Source organism: Macrotis lagotis, chromosome 2 (genome assembly GCF_037893015.1).
Source record: "Macrotis lagotis isolate mMagLag1 chromosome 2, bilby.v1.9.chrom.fasta, whole genome shotgun sequence".
In the NCBI taxonomy this organism is placed as follows: Eukaryota; Metazoa; Chordata; class Mammalia; order Peramelemorphia; family Peramelidae; genus Macrotis; species Macrotis lagotis.
The window spans coordinates 342,417,607-342,445,394 of NC_133659.1; the positions used below are offsets into that span (position 1 = coordinate 342,417,607).

Sequence of the window (27,788 nt, forward strand, 5' to 3'; positions counted from 1 at the left end):
TTTTGGATAGAGAAGTGCAAATAAAACAAGTCAGGTACCACCTCACACCATCAGATTTGTTAATATGACAGAAAAGGAAAATGACAAATATTGGAGGAGATGTGGGGAAATTGGCACTAAAGCACCATCGATAGAATTGTGAATTGATCCAATTCCATCTTATTTTTTAATTAATAGTATTTTTTTCCAATTACACGTAAAAATAGTTTTCAACATTCATTTTTGTTAAGATTTTGATTTCTGAATTTTTCTTCCCCTATCCCCTTCCTAAGATAGTGAACATTCTGACATGGGTTATGTATGTATAATCACATCAAACATATTTTCACATTATTTACGTTGTGAAAGAAGAATCAGAACAAAAGGGAAAAAGCATGAGGAAAAAAAATTAAATGAAAATAGTTGGCTTTGATCTCCATTCAGATTCCATAGCTCTTTCTCTGGACGTGAATGGCATTTGCTAACATGAGTTTTCTGAGATGGTCTTTGATCACTGTATTGCTGAAAAGAACTAAGTCTATGCTAAATTGATCCACCCATTCTGGAAATGAATGTGGAACTATGCCCAAAGGGCTATCAAACTGTGTATACTCTTTGACCTAGAAATGGCACCACTAGATCTCTATCCCAAAGAGAATTAAAAAAAAAAGAAAAGGACCTATGTGTATTTAATATTTAAATATTATTGAATGTTTATTTAAATTTTATTAAATTAAATATTTATTTAAATATTATTAAATAATAAATATTAAATAAAAATATTTAAAGCAAAATTTTTGTAGTGGTAAAAACTTGGAAATTGAGGTAATGCCCATCAAGTGGGAAATGGCTGAACATTATGGTCTATGATCTTCATGGAATATTATTGCACTCTAAGAAATGGCAAGCAGTGGTTTCAGAAAAAAAACCTGGATTTATTTACATGACCCTGATGCAACGTGAAATGAGCAGAACCAGGAGAACATTGTATACAGTAAGAACAATATTGGACAATGATCAACTGTGAATGTCTTAGCTATTCTCAGAAATACAATGATCCAAGACAATTTTGAAGGGCCTATGATGAAAAATGCTATCCACTTCCAGAGGGAGACCTGATGGAGTCTAAATGCAGATTGAAACATACTACTTTAAACTTTCCTTTTTCTTTTTTTCTCCTGTGTTTTCTTTCACACCATGAGCAATATGGAAATATGTTTTGCTTGACTGCACATGTAGAACCTATTTCAGATTGCTTGCCTTCTTAATATGGGGGGGAGGGGAGAGGAGGGAGAGAATTTGGAACTCAAAATGTTAAAAAATTTTAGTCTCCATAATACATATGCCCTTGCTTACTAGCAAGTCCTCATCTTAGACAGTCTTCACTACTGGATTTTTCCTGAGCAGACTATTGGGTAATGCAGGAGTGGAGCTGGATCTCTTCTCAGAGGCCCTGAAGTTTCCCATGATTTGATATGAACAGCACAAAAATCTCTCCCAAAAAGGAACCTCTGCCCCAGCCACATGACTGTCTCTTCTTGCCCATGGGTTCCCATGTGTTTCATGACATTACAGCACTGGAGCCACCTAATGACCTTGGAAGGAGGGTACCACAACTGTGATTCCAGGCTTTACAGATGAGGAAATGGAGGCTCAGAGAGATGACTGGCCAGTGGTCCTATAATGAAAAAATGTCAGTGGGAGAGTTCAAGTCTCTATCCACCCAACTTCAAGTTATTAGGAGGCCACTCTGTCCTTGCTCAGGTATTTTTCATAGAAGACACCAGGCTAAATCATTAGTGGAAGTGACTATTGAGCTACTGTCAGAGATCTCTGAGAAAATCTGACAGCAGGGGAGGTGCAGCTGAGCTGGGGATGGGCAAATGTCCCAATTTTCAAAGGAAGAGAAGAGAATCTTCAAAGTGGGACATTCCAGGGAAGTAGGAGGCCTGGAGGGCCCTAGAAAGCACTAAATTGCCTCCCCAGGAGCTGCTTCATAGCCCAGACCCACTGCCTCTATGGTTGGGAGATGCTTCCTCTAGAGGTAGCCTTTCATTGTCCTTAGCTGCCCCCAAGGCTCGTCCCAGCTGGGGCCTCCTCCTCCCCTGGGTGGACTTCCTTGATTTCATTCCCCTGGCTGAAGGTGTGCTCTCCAGCTAGCAATTTCCTGGAAAGGCCTGTGTGAATCTCACTTTTGATCTCACAATCTGCCTTCCAATCCAGAGGGCTTTAAATTGAAAAGAAAAAGGCTAGAGAAAGGCATCCCAGAAATAACTACAGTGTGGAAGGCGTGCCAGGGTTCTCCCTTTCCTCTGCTCTTTTCCTCATCACCTGGGGATGGGGCTCCAGAGGAGAGCTCCAGTGGTCTCTAGGTCACCTTTCTTTCTGCTTTGTGGACTTGTGTCTAGACATCTAGGGTCATGAGTTCTACCATAGATGCTTTTCCTGAATATTGTCTTCTGTGAATTAATGGCCCAGGTCATGATGTACTAAACTTGCTGCTTTGTTAAGGGAGGGAGAAGTTCTGGCCTCAGAATGAGGAAGTCCTGCCTCTGACATCCTGGCTTCTGTGTGTGACCTTGGGCAGGTTGCCCTGAGCTGCCCTTGAAGGTGTCACCTTGAGTTTGGTGAAAAGATTCTCCTCCTCATCTGGGGTGTTGCTGGCAGCACAGAATCCAGGTCCAATTCAAATCTCTTTTCTTAGTGGTTCAAACAGATCCTAAGACTGTCATAGATATCATTAACCTTGATTTCAGCAAAGCAGGAGAACAAAAATCTCTCATTCTTATGAAGAAGATGGAGAGAAATTTCAGTAATACAATTAGGTAGACTGAGGACTGGTTGGCTGGATGGGCCCAAAAAGTAGTGACTAAAAGTTCAATGGCAGAAATGGAGGAGGTCTCTAGTGGCATGTCCCTGGGCTCTGTCCTTGCTACTTAATACTGGATGAGCTAGAAGGTCATCAGAGGTCATCCTCTAGGACTACCTTCAGGTTCAAGGAGATGATTTCTGACTACAAATAAGAGAACCGAAGTCTCAGCAGGTCACAGAGGCAAATTTTCAGCCCAGTTCCTCTGAAGCCAGAGCCAGTATCCTATTACCACATGAAGAGCCTTGGGCTTGTTTCCTGAATGTTCAGATGTCAAAAAAGGTGAGGATACTGGTCACACCAGTGACAGGCCAAAATCAGGGGTCAATTCCATTTATTCCTAGCTCATCATTTGGGCAAGTCTGACATTTGAGTTAAAAAAACACTGAGGCACAAAGAGGCAATAGAAGAGACCACAAAGATTGTTGGATAATTGGTCTTGTGGCTAAGTTTGGAGTTCACTAGGGTAACTCCAAGGCCAGTACAAAGAAGGGTGCCCAAAAGAAATTGGGGTGATCATTCTGTCCCCATAATACCTCATTTAGAGTCTCCTGCATAAGTGGAAATGGATGAGGAGGTAGGGACCCCCAACATGCCTGAGGAGCATGTGTTGGAATGACATGTGTTATCTTCATAGAGGATGAAAATGTCTGGACGGGCTGCAAGCTGAATTGATGGGTTCATTGGGTAATGCAGAAGTGGATCTGGAGCTCTTCTTGGAGGCCCTGAAGTTTCCCATGATTTGATGTGAACAGCACAAAATCTCCCAAAAAGGAACCCCTGCCCCATCCATATGAACATCTCTTCTTTCCCATCCTTCCCTGCAACGGTGAAATATTGGAACATCATGGGATTTACAAAGCACTTTAGAGATCTGCTATATTACTTATTCTGGAGATCCTGTGCAGTCACTGGGACAAGTTTGATCCCTATCCCCTGCCCCCCACTTTGCATATCACAAAACTGAAACTCAGAGAGAATGATCCCATAGAGAAAGAAAGAGCTGTATTCTAGCCAGTGCCTCCAGGCCCCACAGCCAGTAGTCTATCTCTTTCCATAGCTGCTTTTAAAGACCTCCAAGTCAGATTTAGATTTAATATCAAAATGAACCTGTCTCTTGATCAGAACTTCTTCCAATGTGAATGAGGTAGTGAGCTCTCTATCACTGTGAGTGTTTGAGTTCAGCCTGAGACATCACTTGTCAGGGGTGTCCCTTTCAACATTTGGACTCCATGACTCTATGGAGCCAAGGGAATCTTTGGAACCTGGACATTCTCTTGGGTGCCTGTTCAATGTGGTTGATCACCAGTCTTTAAAGACTGCCCTGGGTCAGAAATCTATGAATGAAATGGAGAACAGTATCTGTCGGCCATTCTGGGATTCCTGCTGGATTCTAATCCCATTGTGCATGCGAGGTCTGGACAGAAGGGGGTCCCACAGACTTAGATGGCCTGATTGGGCTGCTTGAGCTTTTCTCCCCAGTGAGGGAGGGAAGCCTTTGATCAAGTGTAAGCTTGTGGGCCTGGCTGGGCATAGGAGCAAAGCCAGGCAGCCTGGAGGCAGAGGCATGCCGCACCCACCTTGTTCCTGGATTGGAGTTTCAGAGTCCTATTGGATAGGATATTCTGCAGCAAGCCCCTCTACCCGGGGCAGGCACTTGATGCAGCAGCCACCTCCAAAATCCAGACTCTCCTTTGAACAGGTGAAAGGGACCCAGAGATGACAATGGCTTTTGCCACTGCCACTCCTCCTGAGGGCTCAGTTTCAAAAGCCAAGCTTGGGAAGGGGAAGCTGGGCAGAAAGTTAATCTCCCTGGACCTGGAGGGGAGGGAGGGATGGAGGGAAGGAGGGAGGGAAAGCCTCTCCCAGGGTAATTGATGGGAAGGGCGTCCCTTCCTTCTTCCACCCTGGGCAAAGGTAGCTAGGTGTGGCTGGGCACAGCAGACAAACTCCCCTGATGGACAGGGGGATGCTTACTAACACTAAATTCACAGACACTCAGCAGATCTGCTCTTTTCCCTTTACTTTTAACCCCAGTTCTTTTTACTCTTGTACAAAACTGAAATGTTTAATGTTTTTTTTTTCTTGTGTTGATCTTTTCTGCAGGGCGATGTGATATGGTAAAAAAAGGCCAGTGGACTGTGGGCAGATGTCCTGGGTTCCAATCCTTGTTCTCCCATGGCCTCCCTTCTTGTAAGAAGGCTTGGCCTAGAAGCTCTCCAAGGTCCCTTTTTTTTTTTTTTTTTTAGGTTTTTGGCAAGGCAAATGGGGTTAAGTGGCTTGCCCAAGGCCACACAGCTAGGTAATTATTAAGTGTCTGAGACTGGATTTGAACCCAGGTACTCCTGACTCCAAGGCTGGTGCTTTATCCACTATGCCACCTAGCTGCCCCATCCAAGGTCCCTTCTACCTCACGTTCTGGGATTTCACCTAGGATTCTCTTGATAGCTCTCTTGATCTTTCCCAGGCATCTTCTCTCCACTGGTCTTCCTACCACTGACATATCTAATGGAAGACAATGACATCCTCACTTCTGCTATGATAGAGAAAAGAGGTGAGCCACCCAGAAGCCAGTGGTGGACTCGGAGCAGCTCACTCTTGGAGCTGGCTTTATGTGGCAAAGGTTTGCTATCCATGAAATCCAAGAGCGGGAAGGAAGAAGAGGAAAGAACAGCATTCGAGGTTTTCACCAGATTTTTTTAGTCTCTTATCCCAGATGATCAGGAGGACTTCTTCAGAGCATCCTCATTTCATATCTGACCAGTTGAGTGACCCTGACCCAGTCACTTCCCCTCTCAAGTCTCAGTTTCAGGTTCACATTCCAGAATCCAGAGTGATGGAGATGGGTACCCCCAAGGCATCCAGTATGGTAATGTGACTGATCCTGGAGAATCCAGTAGGAGCCCTGGGGAGAATTCCCTTTTTTTAATGAAGGGCAGAGCCACCCTGAAATGGGTTCACCCCAAGAGAAGGGCCCATGCACCTTGGAACACTCTGGGGAGTTACTAGTGAAGCAGGGCAGCGCAGACCTATGAGTGGCCAGCAGACAGTATCCCATGGTTTAAAGGCCATGTTGATGATTAGCTCATCGAGAGACAGATCTGGATTAGCCATGAGGTCACAGTGGGATGTGCTGAAACCTTGTGGAGCCGCATATTCTGGGAGTCCCCATTCTGTCACTGGATGTCCATACTGTGGCTTTGTATGGTGGTTGCATGTGGTTTCTTGGACAAGGCCTCCCACAGCATCAGATCATCACCAAAGTTCAATTTCCTTCGAATCAGGTCAGGAGGGGGGGATTGGGGGGGAATGGATTTGGAACAGGCTGTGAGAAGGACATCTTTGCACAACACTCCCTTCACTGTAATAAACTTCACTGGGCAAGGCATGTCATCGCCAACAGGACAACCACAGTCCTGAGTGCGAAGGACGAACATCATTGGGATGAGGGTAACAAGCACCCCTCCATCCCAGGAAAATGAGGGAATGTTTGTAAAAAACTGAGATATGGAAATACTAGCTATTATGATTGGTTGAAGTTCCATCTGAATTGGTATGGAAGTCGGTAATAATTATGACCCTTTCTGCTTTTGTTCCTAATAAATGGTATCATTTCCCACTGAAGCTGGTGTGGTGGGCTGGCTGTGCTGAGGAGCTATCCTGCCCCCTTGGTCTCACCCTTTCTTCCAGGCTCTGAACTGGCATCTTTATCCTCAGAATGCCCTTTTCCTCCCTTATCAAGCCTTCAAAGCCCAGGTCTGATGCCATCTCCTCCTAGAGTTCTTCCCATTTTCCTCTCCTTCCCAATTGAAGTACCCTCTTCCTCTGTTCTCACAGCCCTTGGTGTTTCTGTTAATAACTCTTACATTCTCTCAGTCTAGCCACAAACATTTATTAAGCATCTACAATGAGCCAGACCCTGTGCCAGGGAACAAGGACAAAAGTAAAGCCATCTTTGTCCTCAGGGAGCTTACATTTTATGAGGGAGATAGTCCAAACACATCTAAGAAGACATAAAAATGTATAAAAACACATGGATGTCTATAAAGGTATATGAAGTTATGACATGGTGATGTTGGAAATCCAGAAAGGCTCCCTGTGAGAGGAGGAGTTTAAGCTGCAAACATTCTAAGAGGGGAGATGCCAAAGTACATTGCAGGTAAGAGGAGAGTTGGCAGGCCTTGGCCCTAGCTTTTGATCAGCCTCTCCCCATTCTGAGTCACAGTCTCTGGGGACGGAGCCTAGCCTAGGGACAGGCCAGACCCCAGTGAATGTCTGCATATATGATCTGAACAGCGCACACAACACTTTTCAGTATGCCAGCCCCATTTTTTCAGGTTTCTGTGGTCAGTACCAGATCTTACCTACCATCTCCTCTTTTTTCTACTCCATTGCCTGGAAATAAGAGCAATGGTCAGTGTGGTCTTGTGGATGATAATCTGAGGCCCCTGGTAGAAGTCCAAAGAAAAAATCCTATCTCCAGATGCCCAAGACTTTCCATCATCACAATGGGAGCAGAGCCTTTCCTCAAGACAGAGGAGATACAGGAAAGATTCTTGTCTTGTTTGGTGACTGAGAATGTAGGGGTGAAGTATGGGCCAATGGATGGACTGAGGGACAGTGCTCAGTCTGGCAGGACACCAGGCTCAGCAGGGAAGGTTTATGGTGTCTGTTTAATGTGATTCACCAAGTGGTCCTGTGCCCCAGCAGGGTCTTCATCACCTTCAGCTCTGGACCATGGCACATTGTCCTTGGTTCTTCTTCCTTTATTGTTCCTTCCTTAACCATCCTTTATTTTCAAAGAGGACCAATGACATCACAGAGTGCTGTCTTGATTTCTAGGTGAATTGGACTTAAGGGAGGCAGAGCTGCATAAAGTTGTGAGTCTCATTCTCCCCTCCTGGGTCATTCCAATCTGGTGGCAAGACAAAAGACTGATGATGGCAGGGCTGCACTGGATGACCTTGGCATCTTCAATGTCTAACCAGGCTCTAAGTGCTTCCCAGGGCCTGCTTTAACTGTCTCTGTGGCTGCTGGAACAAATTGTTCTCTTCTTTCATTCCATGGGGGGATGTCTTCACATCCTTGGGGAAGACATCCCCCTAACTCATCAATGAGTTTGAGGCCTATTGGTTTAGCCTGTTTGCCAAGACCTTCTACTGGGGTGTAGCTGCTGCATGTGCTACAGTCTTGTGGAGCCACAGGGGAGAGCCCCAAAAGGGTTCATCACCCTCACACCAGAGGTCTAGTCCTCCCTAAATACTCCATATATCCATCCAGCCTTCCTAGTAGGATCAAATATAGAACAGATTCTTCTCTGAGAGAGACACAGAGACAGAGATAGAGACAGACAGACAGACAGACACACACACACACACATACACACACACAGAGAGAGAGAGAGAGAGAGAGAGAGAGAGAGAGAGAGAGAGAGAGAGAGAGAGAACATGTGTGTGTCTGCAGAGGAACCTGACCTTGTTTCATCTTAAGTCATTGGCAAGGCCAGTCTCTACCTCTAGGAGAGCTGCAATGACCCCAAGGGGCCAAGACCATGGTGAGAGAGCCCAAATCTCTTAAGTGATCAGTTATCTCCTTAGTTACCAAAAAAACACATTCCTCCTCTTAGATTTTCTTTAGACTACCACCACAAGAAGCAGGAAAGCCCCCAGCCATTTTTTGGCTTTCTTTTTTCCTCTCCATTGGGGGTGGGGGTGATGCAGCAGGAGGCATTTCCCATAACCACTCCTATCACTAGCCCTCTTCAGCCTTTGGGCTGCTCAGTCAGGATATGGCTTTACCAACTTAATAAATAAGACTTGTTTCAACTTCTGTTTAATTGGGGATATTTTGGAGAATGAAAGGCTCTGTAAAAGGCTTGGTATGTTCATGAAAGTAAGCAGCTTGTGAAATAGGAAAAATCTCCTTTTATAACTCACAACAAGAACAACTTCAAACTACTCATTAGTACAAAGGAAACTTGTTTGGCCACATTTGGAAAGAGGCAACTCCAGATTTCCTTCTCCAGTGTGAGACCATCCTGGCTACTTTGGGAAGACCTTTGATGATTCTGGAAAGCAGGGCTTCTCAGTACCAGGGGGAGTGCTGGTGGTGGATGGCGATGGTGGGCTGAGAGGTGTTTGGGTGATAAGGGGGTTAAGGGGATGAGATGCTCCTTCCCAGGTTGGCCCATACAGTCCTTCTGCTGTGATGCTCCTGCCACTATCATGGGGTGGAGAGAGCTGGGGCCTGGAGGAAGGGGTGCAAGGCAGCAATCAAGGGATTTCCAAGATAAGAATTAAAAAAAAGCCTCTTTTTAAATTTCCCATAGATATATTGCACTTTCTCCAAAACATGGAAATTCTTCTGTTTTCTATTCCATTGTCATCCTAAGTGATAATAGCCTTGGCTGTCACACCACACCATTTGCAGACATGGAACCTTAATAACCTTATTTATCTGAGAGAATAAATGACTTTGCCAAGGTGACACAGTGGGTGTCTGAGGTGGAATTTAAAACCAGGTCTATTTCTGACTCCTTGGATATCCTTCCTTCCACTCTAGCATGTTAAACAAAGAGAAAAAAATGGGAATTGATGAGTTGAATGGTTATGAACTTGAACTATGCCCCTCTCAGAAACCACTGATTTTATTCCATATCTTTTGGGATATTGGTTTTCTGAAGATGAATAGACAAGAGCTGCTCTTTTCCCTACTGAAAAATAGTCACAGGAGAGGAATGAACATTTCTCAAGAGAATTACAAATGATTAACAAGACTGTGAAAGATTACACCAAAGCACTAACTTAACAAAAGAAAAGCAAATCAACACCATTCTAGGATTTACTTTACATCCAGGAAATTGGCAAAGATGATAAAAGAGAGAAATAATGTAGACTGGATTGTGGGAGGATCAGTACACTAATGCATTAATGGTGGAGTTGCAGAGGGACCCAATTATTGGGGATAGCAGTGTTGAGCTAGGATAAGAAAGTGACTGAACTACCCATACCCTTTGACCCAGGGAGTCCATAGCCATTCATATACCTTAAGGAGGTCCGAGAAAGACCCCCCCCCATAGACCTCCAAATACTAATTGCAGTACATGTAGCCAAAAAATTAAAAACAGTAGATGCCCATTGATTGGGGAATGTGATGAAGGAATGCAATGGAATATTGCTGAGCAGGAAGGAATGATGGGGGATAAAGCTTAGAATTGGGAAATCCTGAGTTCAAATTTGGCCTCAGTTACTTGCTAGCTCTGTGACCCTGGGAAAGTCACTTAACCCTTATTTACCTCAGTTTTTCATTTGTACATCTTTGCTAGACCCAAGTAGAGTCTGACATGACTGAATGACTGACCAACCAGAAATAATGCATATGAGGGATACAGAGAAACCTGGGAAGATCTCTCTGAACTGATGAAGAATGAATCAAGCTGAACCAGGAAAATTACAACAATGTCAGAGTAAGAGAACTGAGTTCTGAATAATAATGATCCCAGCAGCAATAAATGTCAGAAGACTTGTATTCAAATTCTGGCCTTTTGCCTTTGGCAAGCCTCTCTTCTCTTCCCCTCTCTCACTCCCCAGAGCCTCGGGTTCTTCTTTTAGCAAATGAACAGTCAGGAAAGAGCTGATCACACTAAGGTCTCTGAATTCTATGCTGATGCCCTTTCATCCATAACCCATAGTAAAACGGAAACAAAGGCACCTACTGGGTTGTTGCTGGCTTTCCCTGCCAGGATGATTCTGGCCTTGATCTTGTTCATATTAAAGTTTTTCAAGTAGGCTTCATAAATGCGCTTGGCAAGAGACTTGAGATCTGCAATTTCAGAATCTTCTATATCATGTTCACATGTAAGAATTTCTGCTTTTAATTTTGCTTTTTCAGACCTTGGCATTCTCCCAAAACGGATGGCTGGGGGGAAAGATAGTAGAGAAATATGGACAGAAATTAAAAACACGTCACAGGGAGAGCCTCATGCCTAAAATGAGAATGACTTGTGGTTGATGCTATGAATGAAGCGAGTGCTCAAAATGAACAAGTGAGATAAAGACTGTTTCCTAGTATTGTTGGATTTTGCATTCTAATGATAAGGTCAAGGTGAACATGAAAGGCAGAATTTGAGTGTAGGCTGAAGGCAATGAACATTTATAAGTCCCTACCCAGGATGGTGCACTCAGTGATCCACATATGACAAATGTCTCCTTACATAGAAATGGAATGTGTAGGTTCTGGACTTTAAAAATGGGTTAAAGGGGGCACAGAGGTGGTACCATGATAGAGCACTGGCCCTGGAGTCAGGAGGACCTGAGTTCAAATTTGACCTCAGTCCCTTAATAATTACATAGCTGTGTGACCTTGGGCAAGTTACCTAACCCCACTGCCTTCGTTCTGTTCCCATCTGTACCCACAGAGATACAGGGGCCTGATGAGCACATTTGGATGACGGGAAGACTATACTTTGGAAACTAGAGAGGGGGAGCCTGCCTAAGGGCAGGGCTTGGAAGGTGCATCTGGAAAGATTTGGAGAATAAAGGCCCAGGCTTGTTCAGTCTCTTCTAATCTGTTCTAGAAGATGGTCAATGTATGTAATGAGAACTGGGTTAGTTTATCCTCCTAGGGGATGTGCAGTGGCTTCCCCCAGTGGGGCCTCTTCCTCTTGCTCCAGGGGTGAGCCCTGAGGAGTCAAAGTCTGGCCCCCTTACCCACACATCTAACCCCAGCTGCTCATGGGGACCTCCCTGCTCATCTTGGTGAAACACCACCAACAAACTGGCCTTCTAGAGCCACAGGTTCCCTTCATAGCCATGGAAGCATCTGGACAGATGGGCCTCTAACAGAGGCCATCTCTCAGGCTTGAAGCAAATTCAGAAATGACAGAAGTATGGGAAACTATCATCCTCCTCCTCAGGGACAAAACCGTCCCTTTTTCTTCTTCCAGTGAGATTTCCACTCCTCTCTCTCCCCCTCCCCAAATCCTCAGAACTCTTTGAATGAAAAACGTGTTAGGGTTATTAACCAAGAGGATCTAGCAAGATTCTCAAAAAACAAATAAAACCCTGAAAAGAAGGGAGGGGTGGAAGTAGAGATGGAGGATGCAGGAGGGAAGAAAGAAGAGAGGGAGGGAAGGAAAAAGAGAGGGGAGGGAGGGAGGGCCAGAGAGAGGGAGGGCTGCCTTACCTACCATTGTGTGACATTCCAACTGAAAGGCACTTCTGGAATCGACAATATTGGCACTTGTTACGATTCTTTTTTTGAATTTTACAGCTGCGGTCACATTTGTCATAGGCCAGTTTAAGGCGAATGGTCCTCCGGAAAAACCCCTGGGAGAGATGACCACAGGATTTAGGAGCCACTAAGAATTAGGCCTTGAACCTCAGACCATTGAGCCATCCTTTTCTGCTGTCTCACAAGATGCTGAGATTTCTTTAGTGGGGGCTCTGAGGGAAAGGAGGGGTCCACAGGCTTCTATGCCATGGAGCTGGTGGAGCTCTAAAGTGGGCCCCCACATATAAGGAAGCCTGTCCATCTGGGAACCTGACCGTTGCCAGTCCCCATAACCTCTTTGGGGGATGGAGGGAGATCTGGGGTCGAAGGCTTTATGGGAAGGGCCTGCAGAATGTGGGCCTGTAGGGTGTCCCTAATGTTGACTTTAATTTAAGGGAAAAGCAAATTCTCTGCTAAAAAAGATCTAATCCATGAGAATGGTTTCCCAACTCTTCACTTTTTCCCAGTGAGCACAGGATATGTGAACCTCTGGGGAGGGAACCCTGGGCTGGAGAGATCTGAAGCAGTCTGAAGCCGTTTTCTCCTCCCATAATCTAGCCCCCGAGCCAAAGCTCCAGGGAAATGCCAGAGATGTCCATTGGAAGAGACCATTCAGTGACCTTCCATAAAAATGACCAGAGCAAAGGGATCCAGTAGCTCACATAGCATTTACAAGGTGGTAGTATTTACAGGCACCACTCACACCCTGGCCATGTCCAGTGCCTGGGAGGGCTTCAGCACAGACCCCACCCCTTCTCTCAGGTTGATGGTGGGCCCTGGGTCAGCTCAATGCCTTGCATTATTGCCCCTGAGGCCTCTCTTACTTAATGAGACTGGACCTTGGGCTGCAGTTGAATGCTCTTGGCCCAGCCTGGGAGAGCTGCAAGTTGTGGGAAGAGATGCCCTCTATACTTCCCTTGAGAGAACATGGTTCTCTAAGCCTGTGTGTGGATGGTGAGTGGGGCTCCATTCACAGCTGTTAGTGATAGTTATTGACAGCCCCTCTCTCCCAGGATGCTCCCCATGGCCATTCCTTAGAATCCACAAATAGAAAGGAGAATCCTGTGGAGATGCCTTCAAAAGATGAATTTCTGAGAATACCAATAATCTTTCTGGGGTTGTGAAATTTTCTTTTTGGGTGGACAGAACAAAGAAAAGTGTCACCCAGAAGAAGTCATTTTGGGAGTCATTTCCTCATTCCTTCTTCTGGAGCTGAAGACTCAGAGGTCCAGACTAGGCCCAGGCCACCCAACGGTCCATGGCCCAAGCCCAGGCCTAGGCACATAACTTTTGTTTGCCATTTTTGATGATGAGACGTTTGTTTGATGAAACGATAGCCCCAAGGTTGCGTGCACTCCTGGTCACACTTACCTTACAACCTTCACAGGCATGGACACCATAGTGGTAGCCAGAGGCTTTGTCCCCACAAATTCTACACTCGATATTTAATGTGGCGCTGGAAGCATCATCGGCACTGCCCGCCACGGGGGCATAATTCACAGATGAAGGACTGGATGCTGGTGAAAGGGTGTCTAAGAGAGAAGGGGAGTCTGGTGAATGTTGGAGCCATGGTCTCCCAGTGGCAGAACAATCTAAGCCATTCTGAAATTGAAGAGGACCACCAACAAGTCCAAGAAGGAAACATTCTCTTGGGCCAGTGTGGACTCTGCAGAGAAATCTGGTTAGAGAGGGGGATGGCCTCTCCCTTTACTCTGGGAAGTTGGTGGGTCCAATGAGGGAGGAAATCATTTCAACCAGTAATTTTGGGTGCCTGGCCCATTCATGGTCTCTGCCATCTGAGGTCAACTAAAAAAAAAGTGGATGGGGGGATGGGAAGAACCCTTGACCTTCGTCTTAGCCACACTCCTTTTCCATCTCCTCCCATTCCTACCCCTCTGGGACTTGAGGCAACTCTGGTTCTCTCCCCTGCCTCCTTCAGCTGCAATTCCTTCCACATCCTAGGAAGACAGGTAGCTGATTGATTGTATGAAGGACCAATCAGATAGATGTGGCAGCATTCCCATGGGCCCCTCCTTTTATGTTCTAGGCTCCCTGAAAGATGAAGGCAACTAACCCTCTTCTTAATCAATGAACACGTCTGCTTAAAGAAACTTTCCCCAGTCTATCTGCTTCCAAAAGGAAGCCTCAGAAAGTTGTGGGTAGGAGAAAACCTCTGAATAATTCACTTCACTCGCCAGCCTATCATGGTTTAACCTTCTGCAAAAAGTCAATATGCTTTAGCCAAGGCCCTTCTTCATTGGGAACTTGCAACATTTTAGGGGAACAGTTTAACAAAGGATCAGATTAGATAGGAAAAAGCACTATAATTATAGCTGGAGCCCTTCTTTTTGAAACTGGTCTGACAGGTCACCCCCAGTAAGCAAAACTGGGAGAGAGAGGCTGACTGACATGCCCAGAAGGCGCAGAGTGGGATGCCTTGTGGCCAGATGGCGGGGTTACATCAGAGTGCTGCCCCTCTGAACCACAGTGGTTCCCAGGGAAGCTCTGCAGGGAAGGCTCCCTCTCCTTCAATTGCTTACCAGGCTGGTCTATGGGGTGGGCTGACAGGTTCTTCACCACCAGAGATAATGCACAATTTACTTCAGCTATTAAGGAGGTGATGTGACCTTTCTATAGTGCCTGTTTCTAAATGATCTCCTTGCCTGCTTCTCCTCCTTCTCCCTGATGGTCCTCGTTTCCTTGGCTGGGTCCTCCTCCAAGCCAACCCTCTAACCAGAGGTGGTCCCCTAAGGCTCTGTCCTGGACCCTCTGCTCTTCTCCTCCTAGCCTACTTCATTGGGTGACCTCATCAGCTCTTAAGAATGTAATGGCTACCTTTATGCTGGCAGTTCTGGAAACTACTGCTGTCTGTCCCAGACCCTACTGACTTCCTGTCTGTTGTTCATTGATCCTGACCTGGATGTCCAGGAGATATCTTAAATTCAACAGGTCTAAAGCAGAATTTGTGATCTTTGCTCCTAAACCCCCCCTTCTCCCCTCCCTTCTCCCCCTTTCCCCTCCCTTTCTCATTTCTGTAGAGGGCACCCTCACCCTCTAGTCTCCCAGACTGGAAACCTAGAAGTCATCCTGGAACTTCTCATCTCTTACCTTCATGTCCAAAATGGCATCAAGGCCTGTCAGACACTGCCACTCTGCTAGGGCTGGCCTCCTCACCCCAAAACCTCAACTGAGGCAGTACCAGAGTCAGCCTTTCTCAAGTCTCTTCCCTACTAGAGTCCATCCTCCATTCAGCCCCTGAAGCCCAAGTCAAAACATGTCCAGTGGTTCCCTCTGCCCTCTAAAATTAAATTCAAAATGCTTTCTTTGGTATTCAAGGTCCTTCCTTTTTCATACTTGTTATCCCTGACTCTCCAGATCTGACCCCTTCACCTCAGTGGCCCACCTCCTGATTGCCCCACCGGCTGATCCCTCCATCCCAGCTTCAGGCCCTTCCCAGCCTTCCCTTTAAGTCCCTCTATGGAAAGCCTTTCCCAGCCCTTCCAATTTTTGGTGCTTTCCCATCTTTAGTTATTTCCTATATACCTTATATACAGCTAGCTTTCTAGATTCCTGTTTGTCATCTCTCCCATTAGAGTGGGAGCTCCTAGAGGGCAGGCATTGTCCTTTGCCTTTTTTTTTTGTAGCTTCAGACTTTAGGTACTCAATAAATGTCTATTGATTGGTTAACTTCTTACATAGGTGAAATGATTTTGTCAGAACAAACAAACCTGCTAGAAAATAAATGCTGACCTGTAATGACGGACCCGTCGGATCCTGGACCACTTCCCAAGCAATGATACTCCGCAAAAGCGAAGGCCCCGGAGCTGTCCTCTCCAATGGATGGAGAGATCTCCTGGATGCTCCCCATCTCTTGGAGGAACTCTTCAGAGAGGGGACTTTCCAAGTCCTCATCATCGAGGGGAGAAAGAGGGCAGATCTGACTCTCAGTGTCTACCATCTTGACAAGGTGAAGTCGGTCCCTTTAAAGGTCTTTAAACTAGAAGGAGGAAAGGGAAAAAAATCATCTTTTAAAATCAGATTCACTATTTGAATAAAGTGTTATCTGTTCCTTGAGGTAAAGCTGAATTAGGAGAAAGTAAGGCAACTTTTGATTTACTGCTAATATGGAAACTCAATCTATTAGCATAGTCATAATCACAATCATCCTTTTTACTAGAGCTCCTGCTCTGCAGAAGGCACTATATGCTTTACAAATATCATCTTATTTGATCCTCATAACAACTCTGGGAGTTAGGTACTATTAATACATTTCCTCAACATCTGCAATTGAGGATCCCAAGACAGATGGAGCTAAAGTGACTTGCCTGGAGTCTCACAGCTAGTGTCTGAGGTTGGATCTGAACTCAGGTATTCCTGACTGTAGACCCAGTGTTCTGGTACTTCTAGCTGCCACAATCAGAAATTGGAGGGGCCCTAAGAGGTAGGGACCACTCATTCTGGAGTTTGAGAGGGAGGAAAGCTACCTTGTCTGACATGCAGCCTAAGTCTGGGGCAAGCAGATTTTCAAGGGTTCTGGAATGGTCAAATTGGATCTCCTTTGCTGAAATTCTAATGGTAAAGGTGGGTTCTTAACTTGGCTAGGGTACAAGTGGGGAAGAAAGGGAAAAATGACGTCTTTCTTTTGATATTATTGGCTGGCTTTGTAATCCAGGCATTTCCTTCTATGCGTTTAAAAAAAAGATTTAAAAAGCATCCACAGGCTTCACCTGCTTGACAAATAAGGGGTCAGAAGTCTTTGCTGGAACCAAGGCATTCCACAAAGGGCCTGAACTTCAGAAAGGAAATTCAAGACATAAAGGGAAAGCTTTCTAATGAGGAGGGAAATTGGGAGGGGGGCAATCTGAAAAGACCAATCAATAAATGTCTCAGAGAATTCACTCTACCTCAGCTTTTCAACAGAAGAGTCTAGATGCTAGAGGCAAGGACAAGATCCTGACCAGTGACTGTGATTTGGAAAAACTATGGCAGAGGGGTGGGTGGCACAAGTCTGACCCAGGGCAGACATCAAACTCAGAGAAGACAGAACTGAGTAGGGGGGCTGTAATGATGGACCTGTGGGATCCTGGACCACTTCCCAAAGCAATGATACTCCACAAAAGTGAAGGCCCTGGAGCTATCCTCTCCAATGGATGGAGGGATCTCCTAGATGCTCCCCATCTCTTGGAGGAACTCTTCAGAGAGGGGACTTTCCAAGTCCTCATCATCGAGGGGAGAAAGAGGGCAGATCTGGGGAGGCCGGGGGTGGGGGGCTGGACTTGTACCTCTGAGAAAATTCTAGAACTTGGAGTGAGGGACCTGATTTCATGGGGAGGAAGGTCTGTGGGCCAAATCTTTTCTTTTTTTCATAGGATCTTGAGAATGTCATGGGTCTATTTGTTCTAGGTTCAACAAAGCCTCTGGTAAAGGACTCCATCTTAGTCTTGTGGAAAGGATAGAGAAGTGGGGACTTCAGTGAGATGGATTTTAAACCAGATGAGGGACTGGGTGTTTAGTAATAATTCCTTGTCAGCTTGGCAAGAGGTCTCCAGTGGAGTGCCTCAGGGGTCAGGCTTTGCTGTTTAACATTTTTATCAGTGATTAGGACAAAAGCATAGAGAACAGGCTGGTCAGATTTGCAGCCCCAAAGCAGGAAGAAAGACTAATACAGAGGATGATAAAGTCAGCCCTGCCAAATCTCAGGCAAGAGCACTGGATCAAAGCGGAAGAAATTCAGTAGGGGCCAATAAAGTGTCACACCTGAATTCAAACAGAATGACAATAGCATCAGTAGAAGGCAGGGAGGCCTGTCTGAAAACCATGTGGGACTGTGAGTGAACTGTGACCTCAGCATGAGTCACCAGTTGATGCCCTGGATCCAAAGGGCTGAGGGCCTTAGGCTTCATTAAGAAGGCCAGAGCTGCCCCAAACAGAGAGGGGGAGGGCCTTGCTGCTCTCTTCCTTAATCAGGCCCCATCCCTTCTGGACACCATATTAGAAAAATAACATTGATGAGATGACGGGGAAGGGAGAGACACAACTGGGGAAGGGCCTCCATTCAGGGCCTTCCTAAAAAGATTTGTCCAAGGAACTAAGGGATGCGGATGAGACAGGTGGGATAGCTGTGCCCATGCATCAGCTATGGAGCCCTAGGGGAGCTGTCCAGTAGACACACAGGGGCATTGGACAGGCTGTTGTTGGGTATGAGATGGTGCAGGCTCTTCAGGGACATGGATGGACCACTGAGCACCCTTTCAGTTCTCTAAGTATGGGGGTCCCCAATCTTTAATCATGTGCCTGCTACCAAAGGGGCAGTCTCTCTTCAAGAAGCTTGTAGTCTATCTACATCAGATGGGGTACCCCAACGTACACAACCCTAAGTTGTGAGGGACTACATAAAACCTGAGTCAAATCTGACTTCAGACACTTACTAGCTATAGCAGGGTGGGTAAGTCCCCTAACCTTTGTCTGCTTTAGTTTCCTCAATTGCAAAAATGGGGATAATAGCTCCTCCCTCCAAGGGTTGCTGTGGAGATTGAATGAAATATTAGTAAAGCAAACAGTAGGCATGATTTAATACTTCGAGGATTCTTAAGGAAATGTTTAATTGTCAGGTTAATTAGGTTAAGAAAATATCCTCTAGGCGACATGTTCTCTCCTTGTCACTTCTTCCTTTTACACTCCCCTTTTAGATCTGGGTAATCCTCTGAGAACTGAGCTCCTTTTAGACACATAGCAAGGATCTGCAGAATGTGATTCCACACAGGCTATTTTTTATTTCCCATGAAAGAGGCAGAGGGACAAGTAAAAACAATGTATTTCATGGAAAAGCCTTAGAATCCAAGGCTTGGGCTCTTGGAACCAAACCCTCAGTTTCTTAACTGGATTCTGCCACTTTGCTGTGTAACTCTCACTTTCCCATGCTGAGCCTCAGTTTCCTCATCTGTCAAATGATGTTATACTTGTAATTCCTGCATTTCCAACAAGGAGATGAGTGAGAATTATTAAGAGGAAGATGACAGACTAATGAAAGCATTCATGAAAACAAGGCCCCGGCCATGACTCTGACGGTCGCTTCGGTCACAAAGAACCTAAACCCTTTATCTGTGTGGGTATGGCACGGAAAGGGCTACGCAGCGGAAAGGAGGACAGGAAGGGACCCATCGACCATGGCTATTCTATGATGTGTTCTAGTTCAGCACCTCCCACCCGGTAACTGGCTATCAATTCCATCAATCTGGAATGAGATATTCCAACCACAACATGTGGCCATGAAGATTCCTTAAAAGCAACTCTCAAGGTAAGGAAGAGGTTAACAATTTGCCATCTCGAGTTCTCAGCTGCCAACCACATATCTCAGCCCAATAAAAAAGGACCTGCCTGGGGCCAAGGGCTATGACATGCTATGGGCAGACTGTGTCCCAGCCCCTGGCCCCACCCCAGTCCTCCTTCCAATGCCAGAGGAACTTTGACCCTGGGAGCCAGTAAGCGGGTGCTCTGAGTCTGGGGAACTTTGGGAGAATTACCTTTCTGCTAAAGTACGGTGATTCAAGTGGACCTGACTTAGAGGAAAAGCATCATCAAGGCTAGGGCTGGAGGCCACTGGGCTCAACTCCCAGCTTACCATTTCTAAGAAGCTGGGATTTGTTTCTGAAAACTGGCCTTCTTTTCCTCTATCTGACTTTTTTTCAGGTTTATTTTAAACTTAGGAAAGAGGTAAATAAAGCCAAACCACAAAGTTAAAGCAGAAGATAATGTCTTGTACTTTGGCTTCTAAACAAAGCATTCAGCTAATTGGCTCTTTCCAGCTCTAGCTCCCCTAGATAAGAAATCCTGGGTTAAGGAAACAAGTGAGGGAGATACACCAGGAAGCTGCAGGGTCATCAATCCTGGCATGGGGGCCATGAGGCCAGGCCTGGAAGCTGACATGAAAAGCCCAGAATCGAGGGCCCACGTCAGCTTCCCCAACTCTCCAGGAAGTGAAGGGGCACCACAGTGCCCAGAGGACTGGTCCTATTTTCTGGAAGACCTGAATTTAGATGCAGCCTCAGACTGTTACTAGCTGAAAGACCCTGGGCAAGTCACTTAACCTCTTTGCTCTCACTTGTAAAACCACAACAGCACCTCCCAGATTGTTGTAAGCATCAACAGAGATGGTCTTTGTAATGTGCCTCATCCATGCTCTTGTCATAATTATCATTTGAGGGGCTTGTGGTCCTCCCAGGGCTTCAGTGAGTTTTCAGGACAATCACATATGTAAAGTTTGCCCATAAAGGAAAACCTGCAAGGTGGCCTCCTCATTCTTTCCATTGCCCACAGGTCACTCTGCTTGGAGATCCAAGGGCCAGTCCCTGTGAGTGTTTTACATAGGAAGCCCTTTTGGAGCAGAGGTGGCTGCATGGGGAAGCTGCAACACTGATGCTAGTGAGAGATCACAGAAGCCCAAGCATTCACAGGCTCTACACCCCTAAAGCCCCAATCCTCTTCTGTATGTCCTTAGGGAGCCTTAAGCTGGCCCAGGACAGACAGACCATCCTGTTCTCTCACTCCCAGAGATTACGAGTTCATGCAGAGTCAGCCAGTCATCAACATCTGGAACTCAATAACGCTTAGGGCCTACTCACAGGACCCCGACCCATGGGTTGCAGATGGCCTCTTAGACCTGGCAGGTTATAAAGTAGAAGAATGGGAACTTGACTCAACTGAGCTCTCTCCAAGGACTCTTCAGAACTATTTTTCTCTTCAATCTCACTCCCTTGCAGTCCCCATCCCTTCCCCCACCACCCGAGCAGGAACCCTGGGCCATTTTACTGAAATCACTGAGGTTATGGGTCACCTACTCCCTTAGTGCCTCTTCCAAACTTGGCAGTCAAATGTGTTTTCTTTCTCACCTATGCCCAAAGCCATGGTGGTCCATACTCTTCACTAAGACCAATCCAGATCACTGTGACCTGGACTCCATCTCCTCCTTCCTCTTCTAGGGCTTTTCTCCAGTGATCCACCCTGCCCTCTCTGTGGGAGCTTCCTGTTTGTAAATATGGTCAAGTGGCCCTAATCCTGAAAAAAAAAGTTATCCTTGACCCCTCAACTCCATCCATTGGTTGGTCTAATTCTCTTCTTTCCTTGCAACCTCTTAAAAAATCCTCCTCACCTGGTATGTCGCCTTCCTCACTCCTTCATCCTCTTAGATCCTTAAAATCTAGTTTCATTTCTCTCCATTTTACAAAACCATTCTCTCAAAGGTCACTAATGACCTAATGACCAAATCCAAATGCTTTCTCTTTGGGTTCCTGCTCCTCCTGGCTATCTCTACAACTAAACAGCAGGTGACTCCACTCAGCCCCATCCTGTAAACTCCATCCATCCATCATATACTCCTGCTTCTTGCCTTCCTTGGGTCCTCAGTTTTTTCTGCACCACATAAAATAGGGACTCCTCCAGGTTCTGCCCCAGCCTCTTTCTCTTGAAACTCTTTCCTGCCAATCCCATTCATTGCCTTAGCAGCAGTGGCACCTTCTGCAGAAATCTCCCAGAGCTAAGCTTGGCCTGCCTTTGAAATGAAGACCTCCATATTTCACTGCCTAGATCTCTGAAGCAGGATGGCCCCGATCGGGTCAGACCCAGTTTCCAAACCAGCCCTGTTCTCGTTTGCTGTCAAAAGCATCCCTAAATGACTCATTCTCTTGGGTTTTGAAAACAGGATGGGGGGGGGTGATGCAGAAGGAAGCACTGACTTAGTAAATCCTGTTCCTTTTACCTCCAAATGGTCCCTCCCCTGCCCTACTTCTGATCCCATGACCACTACCCTCTGACACCCTGCCTACCCAGCCTCCTCTCTAGTCCATCCCAAAGACCAGTGCTGGACTAATTTTCCTGAGGTGTAGACCTAGTCACATGGTCAGAACTCACCGAAGACTCCATGTTTCTTTCTAAATAGTCAAAACTCCTTAAGTTGACCATTTAGGGACCTCCAAAATCTGGCTCCATCTTTCTTTTCAGATGTCTTCTAGACTCCCTTTCCTACATGCTGTAGCCAGACTTGGACTGGACTTCTTCCCCTCCCCCCACCATACACATATTCCATCTCCCCCCCCACCTTTTCCTTCTTGCACATTTTTTCTATCACTCCTCCCCTTAATTCTAAACCAGTTCCCATTTTATCCAGACAGCCTTCCTGCTAATTTTCTTCATCTGCCATCCCCATTAGACTTTGTATTGCAGCCCTTCTACCTTCTCCTGTAATTCTTTGTGCAGGTGCCTTCTCTGAACTCTCCCTTCTGCACTCTCCTGGAGGGAAGTCAACTAAAGAATCCTGTTTTTTTGCAGGAAACATTGGTTGATACAAAGTAGAGCCCCAAGGAAGGCTCAAGGACTTCTCCTTGGAGGGAATGAGCTTAAAAAGTAGCATTCGGTCTTCAGATTCCAACTTCTTGATACTAAATATCACCAGAGCCTCCACCTCCCCAGGGGACCAGCCCTTCCCACCCAAATCAGTGAGAACCACTGGGCTAGACCAAAAGCTACTCCGGTTTTGAAGTCGGGAGACACTGAGTCACATGAGTCTGGCCAAGCCTCTCCTCTTGCAACCTCGGTTAGTGTTCTCCTTGGAGAGAAGGGGGGACCCAAACTTTCCTGAAGCCCCTTCTTCAATATTGTCAGCAAAGGGTGACTCAGCATTTACCAGGACAGCCTCTGGGTTTCCAGAGTCCCACTCCAATTACCAGCATCCTTCATCCCCCTTTACTCTTACCCCCAGTACTTTTTTGGCTGGCACTCTTTCTTGGTCGTGAAACCAGACCCATCTTTCGAGGGCCAGTTCAAATGCCACTATCCTCTCTTAAGCTTTCCTGGATGCCTCCAGACAGACATGAGTTGTTCCACCTTAGAATATCTGCTTGGAGGAGATGAGCCAAATCCAACTTCCCACTTAATGATTAACTTGCTAACAAAGCTACTCCAAGTACAACAAATGGAGAGCTCTTTGAAATGAAGGGAGAATTAGGTTCACAGAATCCAATCCCAGTTGGCCAACCTCTGGGCTGGGCACTGGATTCAACTCTTAGAGAGTACAATGCCCTGGCCAACCAGACACGAAAACAATCACTTTCTCTAAAGAAATAAAAACCAAACTGAAGTCTAGAACCCACACTAGAAATATTTAATTATTTCATCCATAGTCCTAAGCAACTCTATCAAGAATCTGCATTTCGAGAAAAATGTGTAGTCGAGACCCAAACCCATGGGTGTGGCTGAGAACAAAAAGGATTTCTGTACCTGCACACAATGTATCTGGACCTTTTAGCTTTAAAATATGAGCCATGTCCTAATTTCTCCTTTCAAGGAACCCACAGACACAGTCCCTCCAGGTTTCACAGAGCTGATCAAGGAATTAATTCCCTTCATTCTCAAGGTACTTTTTCCTCAGATCCCCGAGTATGTTCTCTTTGCTTGGGCATCTTTTTAAGCAATAATCTTACCTTCTTCACCTTCATGTCAGAAAAGTCAAAGAAGAAAAATGGAGAATTTGGAAAACTGCCCTGCTTGTTGTCAATGAGCTGGAGGCAGGCGGCAGTTGGAAAGAGGCTTGGATGTGGGGCCCCAAAGCTTGGCTTCTGTCTGCCCAGAGAACTAACAGTTGGGGGTAAAGTTGAAGCTTTGACTAGGTAGAAATTACAGGGAAGGCACCTGAGGGACAATGAACCTGCCAGTTATATAACTCAACCCAAGTGATTCTCAGAGATAATTCACCAGGTCTGGATTGTTTTGTTGACACTCACTGAAGAATTCTATCCAATATAGATAGGAAGAATAGGGAGCCATGTCCAGGTTTGATTCTTACCACTTTCCTATATTAGGGGGCTGAAAACCGCCACATCCAACCCCCCAGGTATATTGGAATGATCTTGATCAGTCAGCCTCATCCACAAAGAAGACATAATAGCCTTGGTCAAGAGTCCTATGAAAGTCCTAATCTACTGAGCCCAGGGCACTCCCTCCTCTCCTCTCCTTTGAACTAGGCTGGTCTAACTTGTTACTGAATGAATTCATTCTGGTTTGAAGTGATCACAATTTCCTAAAATATTAGGAACTCTCCCTCCTCTACCCCCTCCTCCCGATTATTCAGGCAGAGTATTTTGTGAGGAATTGATGTCAGTGAGTCAAAGTTTTTACCTTTTCTTCAGGACCATTGAAGCAGTGTTCCCCCCTACCCCCACTCCAAATTTGGTGGCACTTCTGCTCAGTTTCTCAGAGATTCTGGGAGCCTCTAAGCAATCACACTTGGTAATTCTTTAACTCTGGGAGGATGCCAGGAACTCAAGGAGGCTGGGGGTGGGGGTGAGACTTTCTACCATTTCTCTCTTCCCTAGTCTTTCCAGCCATGCTAAAAAATGGGTTCTCTTGCTATTGCATCTAATGTAGCTTGGAGGGAGAAAGGTCTTTTCTTTCTCCATTTGGACTAGTTTTCCCAAGCATCCCCTCCCCTGGGGCCTTTTTGGTGGTGGTTGCTCTTTTGTATCCACCCCCAGTGATATAGCTTTTGCTTTCATTTCTTAGGTCCTTTTCAAATTTGTTAGTTAATGAGCTCCCTGGATATTAGTCTTTTCAGCTCTGGTCCCCTCCTTTTCTTCCAGATTAGAATACATCAACTAAGTGAAAAGTTTCTATGTAGATCCTAGGTATTGTGTTAGGATTCCCTGTCTTCAGGGAAGTCATATTCTATCAGGGGAAAGGAGCATTTCCACAATTTCATTCTCAAATCTCCCTTTGCTCTTGGGTTGATGTCTCTTTAAGCATCTCAGCTGGACTCTGAAGGCTGTTCTCTTCAAACATACAAGTCTTATCCAAGTCCCACTATTTTCCTCCTTGCCCTTCACGAACCCTGAGAAGATCTGGTCCCTGACTCCCAAGTCTCCCCTTTTCACTTTGATGTAATTACAGTAGCAAAATCAAGTCTTAGAGGACCAATCACAGACTGTAACAGACTCAGAGAATACCCTCTACTTGGCCTTTAGCCATTCATAACTGGAGAATCAATAAAATGGGAAAACATAATGAATAGAAAAACATGCATTTGCCTCTATTTTAAAGAGTGAGGGATTGAATATAGATGAACAAGGTTGACAGATGTGTGCAGAACACACACATTAAGAAGAATCCTTCAATGAAGAAATTCCTTACAAATATTTCAAGATGCAAACTTGGACTCCTCTAGATTCCTGTGAGAGCCATTACCTCCCTTTTACCAGACACCAAGTCATTCTTTGTGGACAGGAAAACCTGGCTTCCTTCACCTTTATGTCCCATACCTCAGCAAGACATCACTGAAGCAGCCATTTAGGAAATCTCTGTTGCCCTGAACTAGGTTTATCATCATAGGGTCACAGGGGAGTTTTCCCAAAACTGTAAGGAGAGGCAGAGAAGGTATAATAAGAAAAAAGCCAGAGGGACTGGAAGGGAGCAGAGTTCAGTAAGTAAACAATCAAATAGAGAGAAGTTACAGGAAGCTCAGAGCAAACATGAGAGATGTTTGCTCAAATAATGCCACACGCTAGCAAAGTGAAATGGTCAGGTTTAAGTGATCTTACCTCTTCTTAGTTTAGATGTTTCCAAACATTCCATGTATATTTTATCAAATAGAGTCTGGGTTTTTAATGCAGATGGACAATTTGAATTTCTGCTGATGTAGAAAAAGAGATTCTCCCTTGCCTTTATCTCAAACCTGTTCTGTGGCCAATCCAGTCAAAAGAAGTCCAAAGATAAGAAGGCCATGTTGGAGAACCGGTCCCTTCTGGCCAGTGGCTCTTTTTGTGAAGTTTCATGAAGTTTCCATCATTATAGGAATCCAAAAGGATTTATTCTTTTTGTTTTTCAACCTTTTCTCCTTGAGCATTTACACAGTCATTGGTATAATATTTTACCTAGACAAGCTTTGAATCAGTTTCCCCTTGATCAGAGCCAAACAGAGAGTGGTCAAAGTGCAGTTCAACAGGGCAGAGGCTCCAGAATGACATAGCCTACCTGCCCACTCAGTTCCCATTTAAAAACTTCAAGTGTCAGGGCTCTGGTTATTGAGATCAACTTAGCAGGGGGGTCCAGAGACCATGAAAAAGACCTGGTAGGAAGATTAATTATTAAGCATTTGTGCATTACATTATCTATAGTAAAACTGTGGACTTTTCATCAAAAAATCTTTCAGGGATTGTTAATACTGCTACATCCATGGCCCAAATGATTAAAACTAAGGCAGAGAAATGTATAACATGAGGAGATTATGCTTGAGGGCCTCCAAAGACCCTTCCAAAGCTAAACCTGGTCTCGGGAACTGTTTGGGCTTCAGTTTCCTCATCTGTTAAACAATGGTTTTGGAATGATGAAAGGTAGATGATATGGTCTATAGTACTTTGGGCCTTCAAGGAAGACCTAGGTTTAAGTCTTGCCTATGCACTGTGACTTGGGGGCAAGTCCTTCTGGACTTCACTTTCCTTATTTGTAAAAATGAGGAAAATAAACAATGACTTAGCCCTCTAAGGTCAGTGTCGACTCTAAGTCTATGATCTAAGTTAGAAAACCTATGCTTACATCCCCTTGTTAGGATAAATATTAGAAAATTACAGAAAATAACCTCTGATTGAAACTGTGAGCAATTTTGTTATTGTTTAGAAGTAAATGGCACACTTTGGAAGTTACTTTGGTTCTCCTTCCCTTTCTGCTACCTCTTGGGCAGCACAACTGTAGTCTAGTGCCTTTTGTGATTCAGATCAAAATGACCTGGTCTGTCAGGATAAGGATAATTAATTTTAAAATTCTGATGCTGACACTACCCTCAGACATAACATCACCAAAAGATGGCAGCTCAAAGTTCAAGGGGAAGGGGGTTGTGTTGTCTCCCCATCTCCTCAGCTGACTGGTCTCAGGCTACAGCCCCATCCAACTCAGAACTGAGGTTCTTGAGGGCACAGGGACGACTGTGCGATTGGCTTCTTTGACTCAGCACTCAGCCCAATGACTTGCAAGCACCTAGTAGATATTTACTAAGTAGGAAATTACATTAAATAACAAACTTTGCTGCTACTGAATGAGATTCAAGCTCTTTTGGACTTGGATCCAGGACCACAGAAGTCTTGCCCTCAGGCTGACTTCAAGTCAGTGTGTGTGTGTGTGTGTGTGTGTGTGTGTGTGTGTGTGTGTGTGTGTGTGTGTGTTTGTATTGGGGAATTCCTTGTCCTTTCCCTGCTTGGAAGAAAGAGGAGCAAGCACTGGTGGACAAGTTCTTGGCTAGTTTGTTAACAGGATGGTTTGTCAGATTAAATCAAGGGTCATGATTTTCAAGCCATATTGCTTCTTTGGTGCAATGGTCTCCATAAGCATAGCACAATAGAGGGAGTGTGGATTTGGAGTCAAAGGACTCTGTTCAAATCCCAGTCTTGCCACCTACTCCTTGACTCTTCCTAAGCAAGCCATTTTTCTTTTCTTCACCTTAGTTTTCTTACCTGCCAAATTAGAGGGTTGGACTACATGATCTCTAAGGTCAATGTCAGCATAGTGAGAGGTTTCCAGTGTAGTGGCCCTGGGGATCTGGGCTTGGTTCTGGACTAAGGAACATATTTATTAATGATTTAGATAAAGAGGGTTTATCAAATTTATAGATGAAAGATGGGAGAGAAAGCTAACA

At 45.3% G+C, this 27,788-nt stretch overlaps 1 protein-coding gene across 5 annotated transcripts in view; it reads right to left on the minus strand.

The window, feature by feature from the left end:
* The window catches only part of PPARA (peroxisome proliferator activated receptor alpha), a 55,658-nt gene that overhangs the window by 13,789 nt on the left and 14,081 nt on the right, over nucleotides 1–27,788 (minus strand). For 3 of the 5 annotated variants that reach the window (XM_074227281.1, XM_074227285.1, XM_074227284.1), the window contains exons 2-5: nucleotides 15,869–16,115; nucleotides 13,490–13,650; nucleotides 12,036–12,174; nucleotides 10,563–10,765 (exon numbers count right to left, since the gene is read on the minus strand). In XM_074227281.1, the coding sequence (XP_074083382.1) occupies nucleotides 10,563–10,765; nucleotides 12,036–12,174; nucleotides 13,490–13,650; nucleotides 15,869–16,076 (711 nt within the window). In that variant the 5' untranslated portion in view covers nucleotides 16,077–16,115. The other 2 variants (XM_074227283.1, XM_074227282.1) reach the window with 2 other exon arrangements.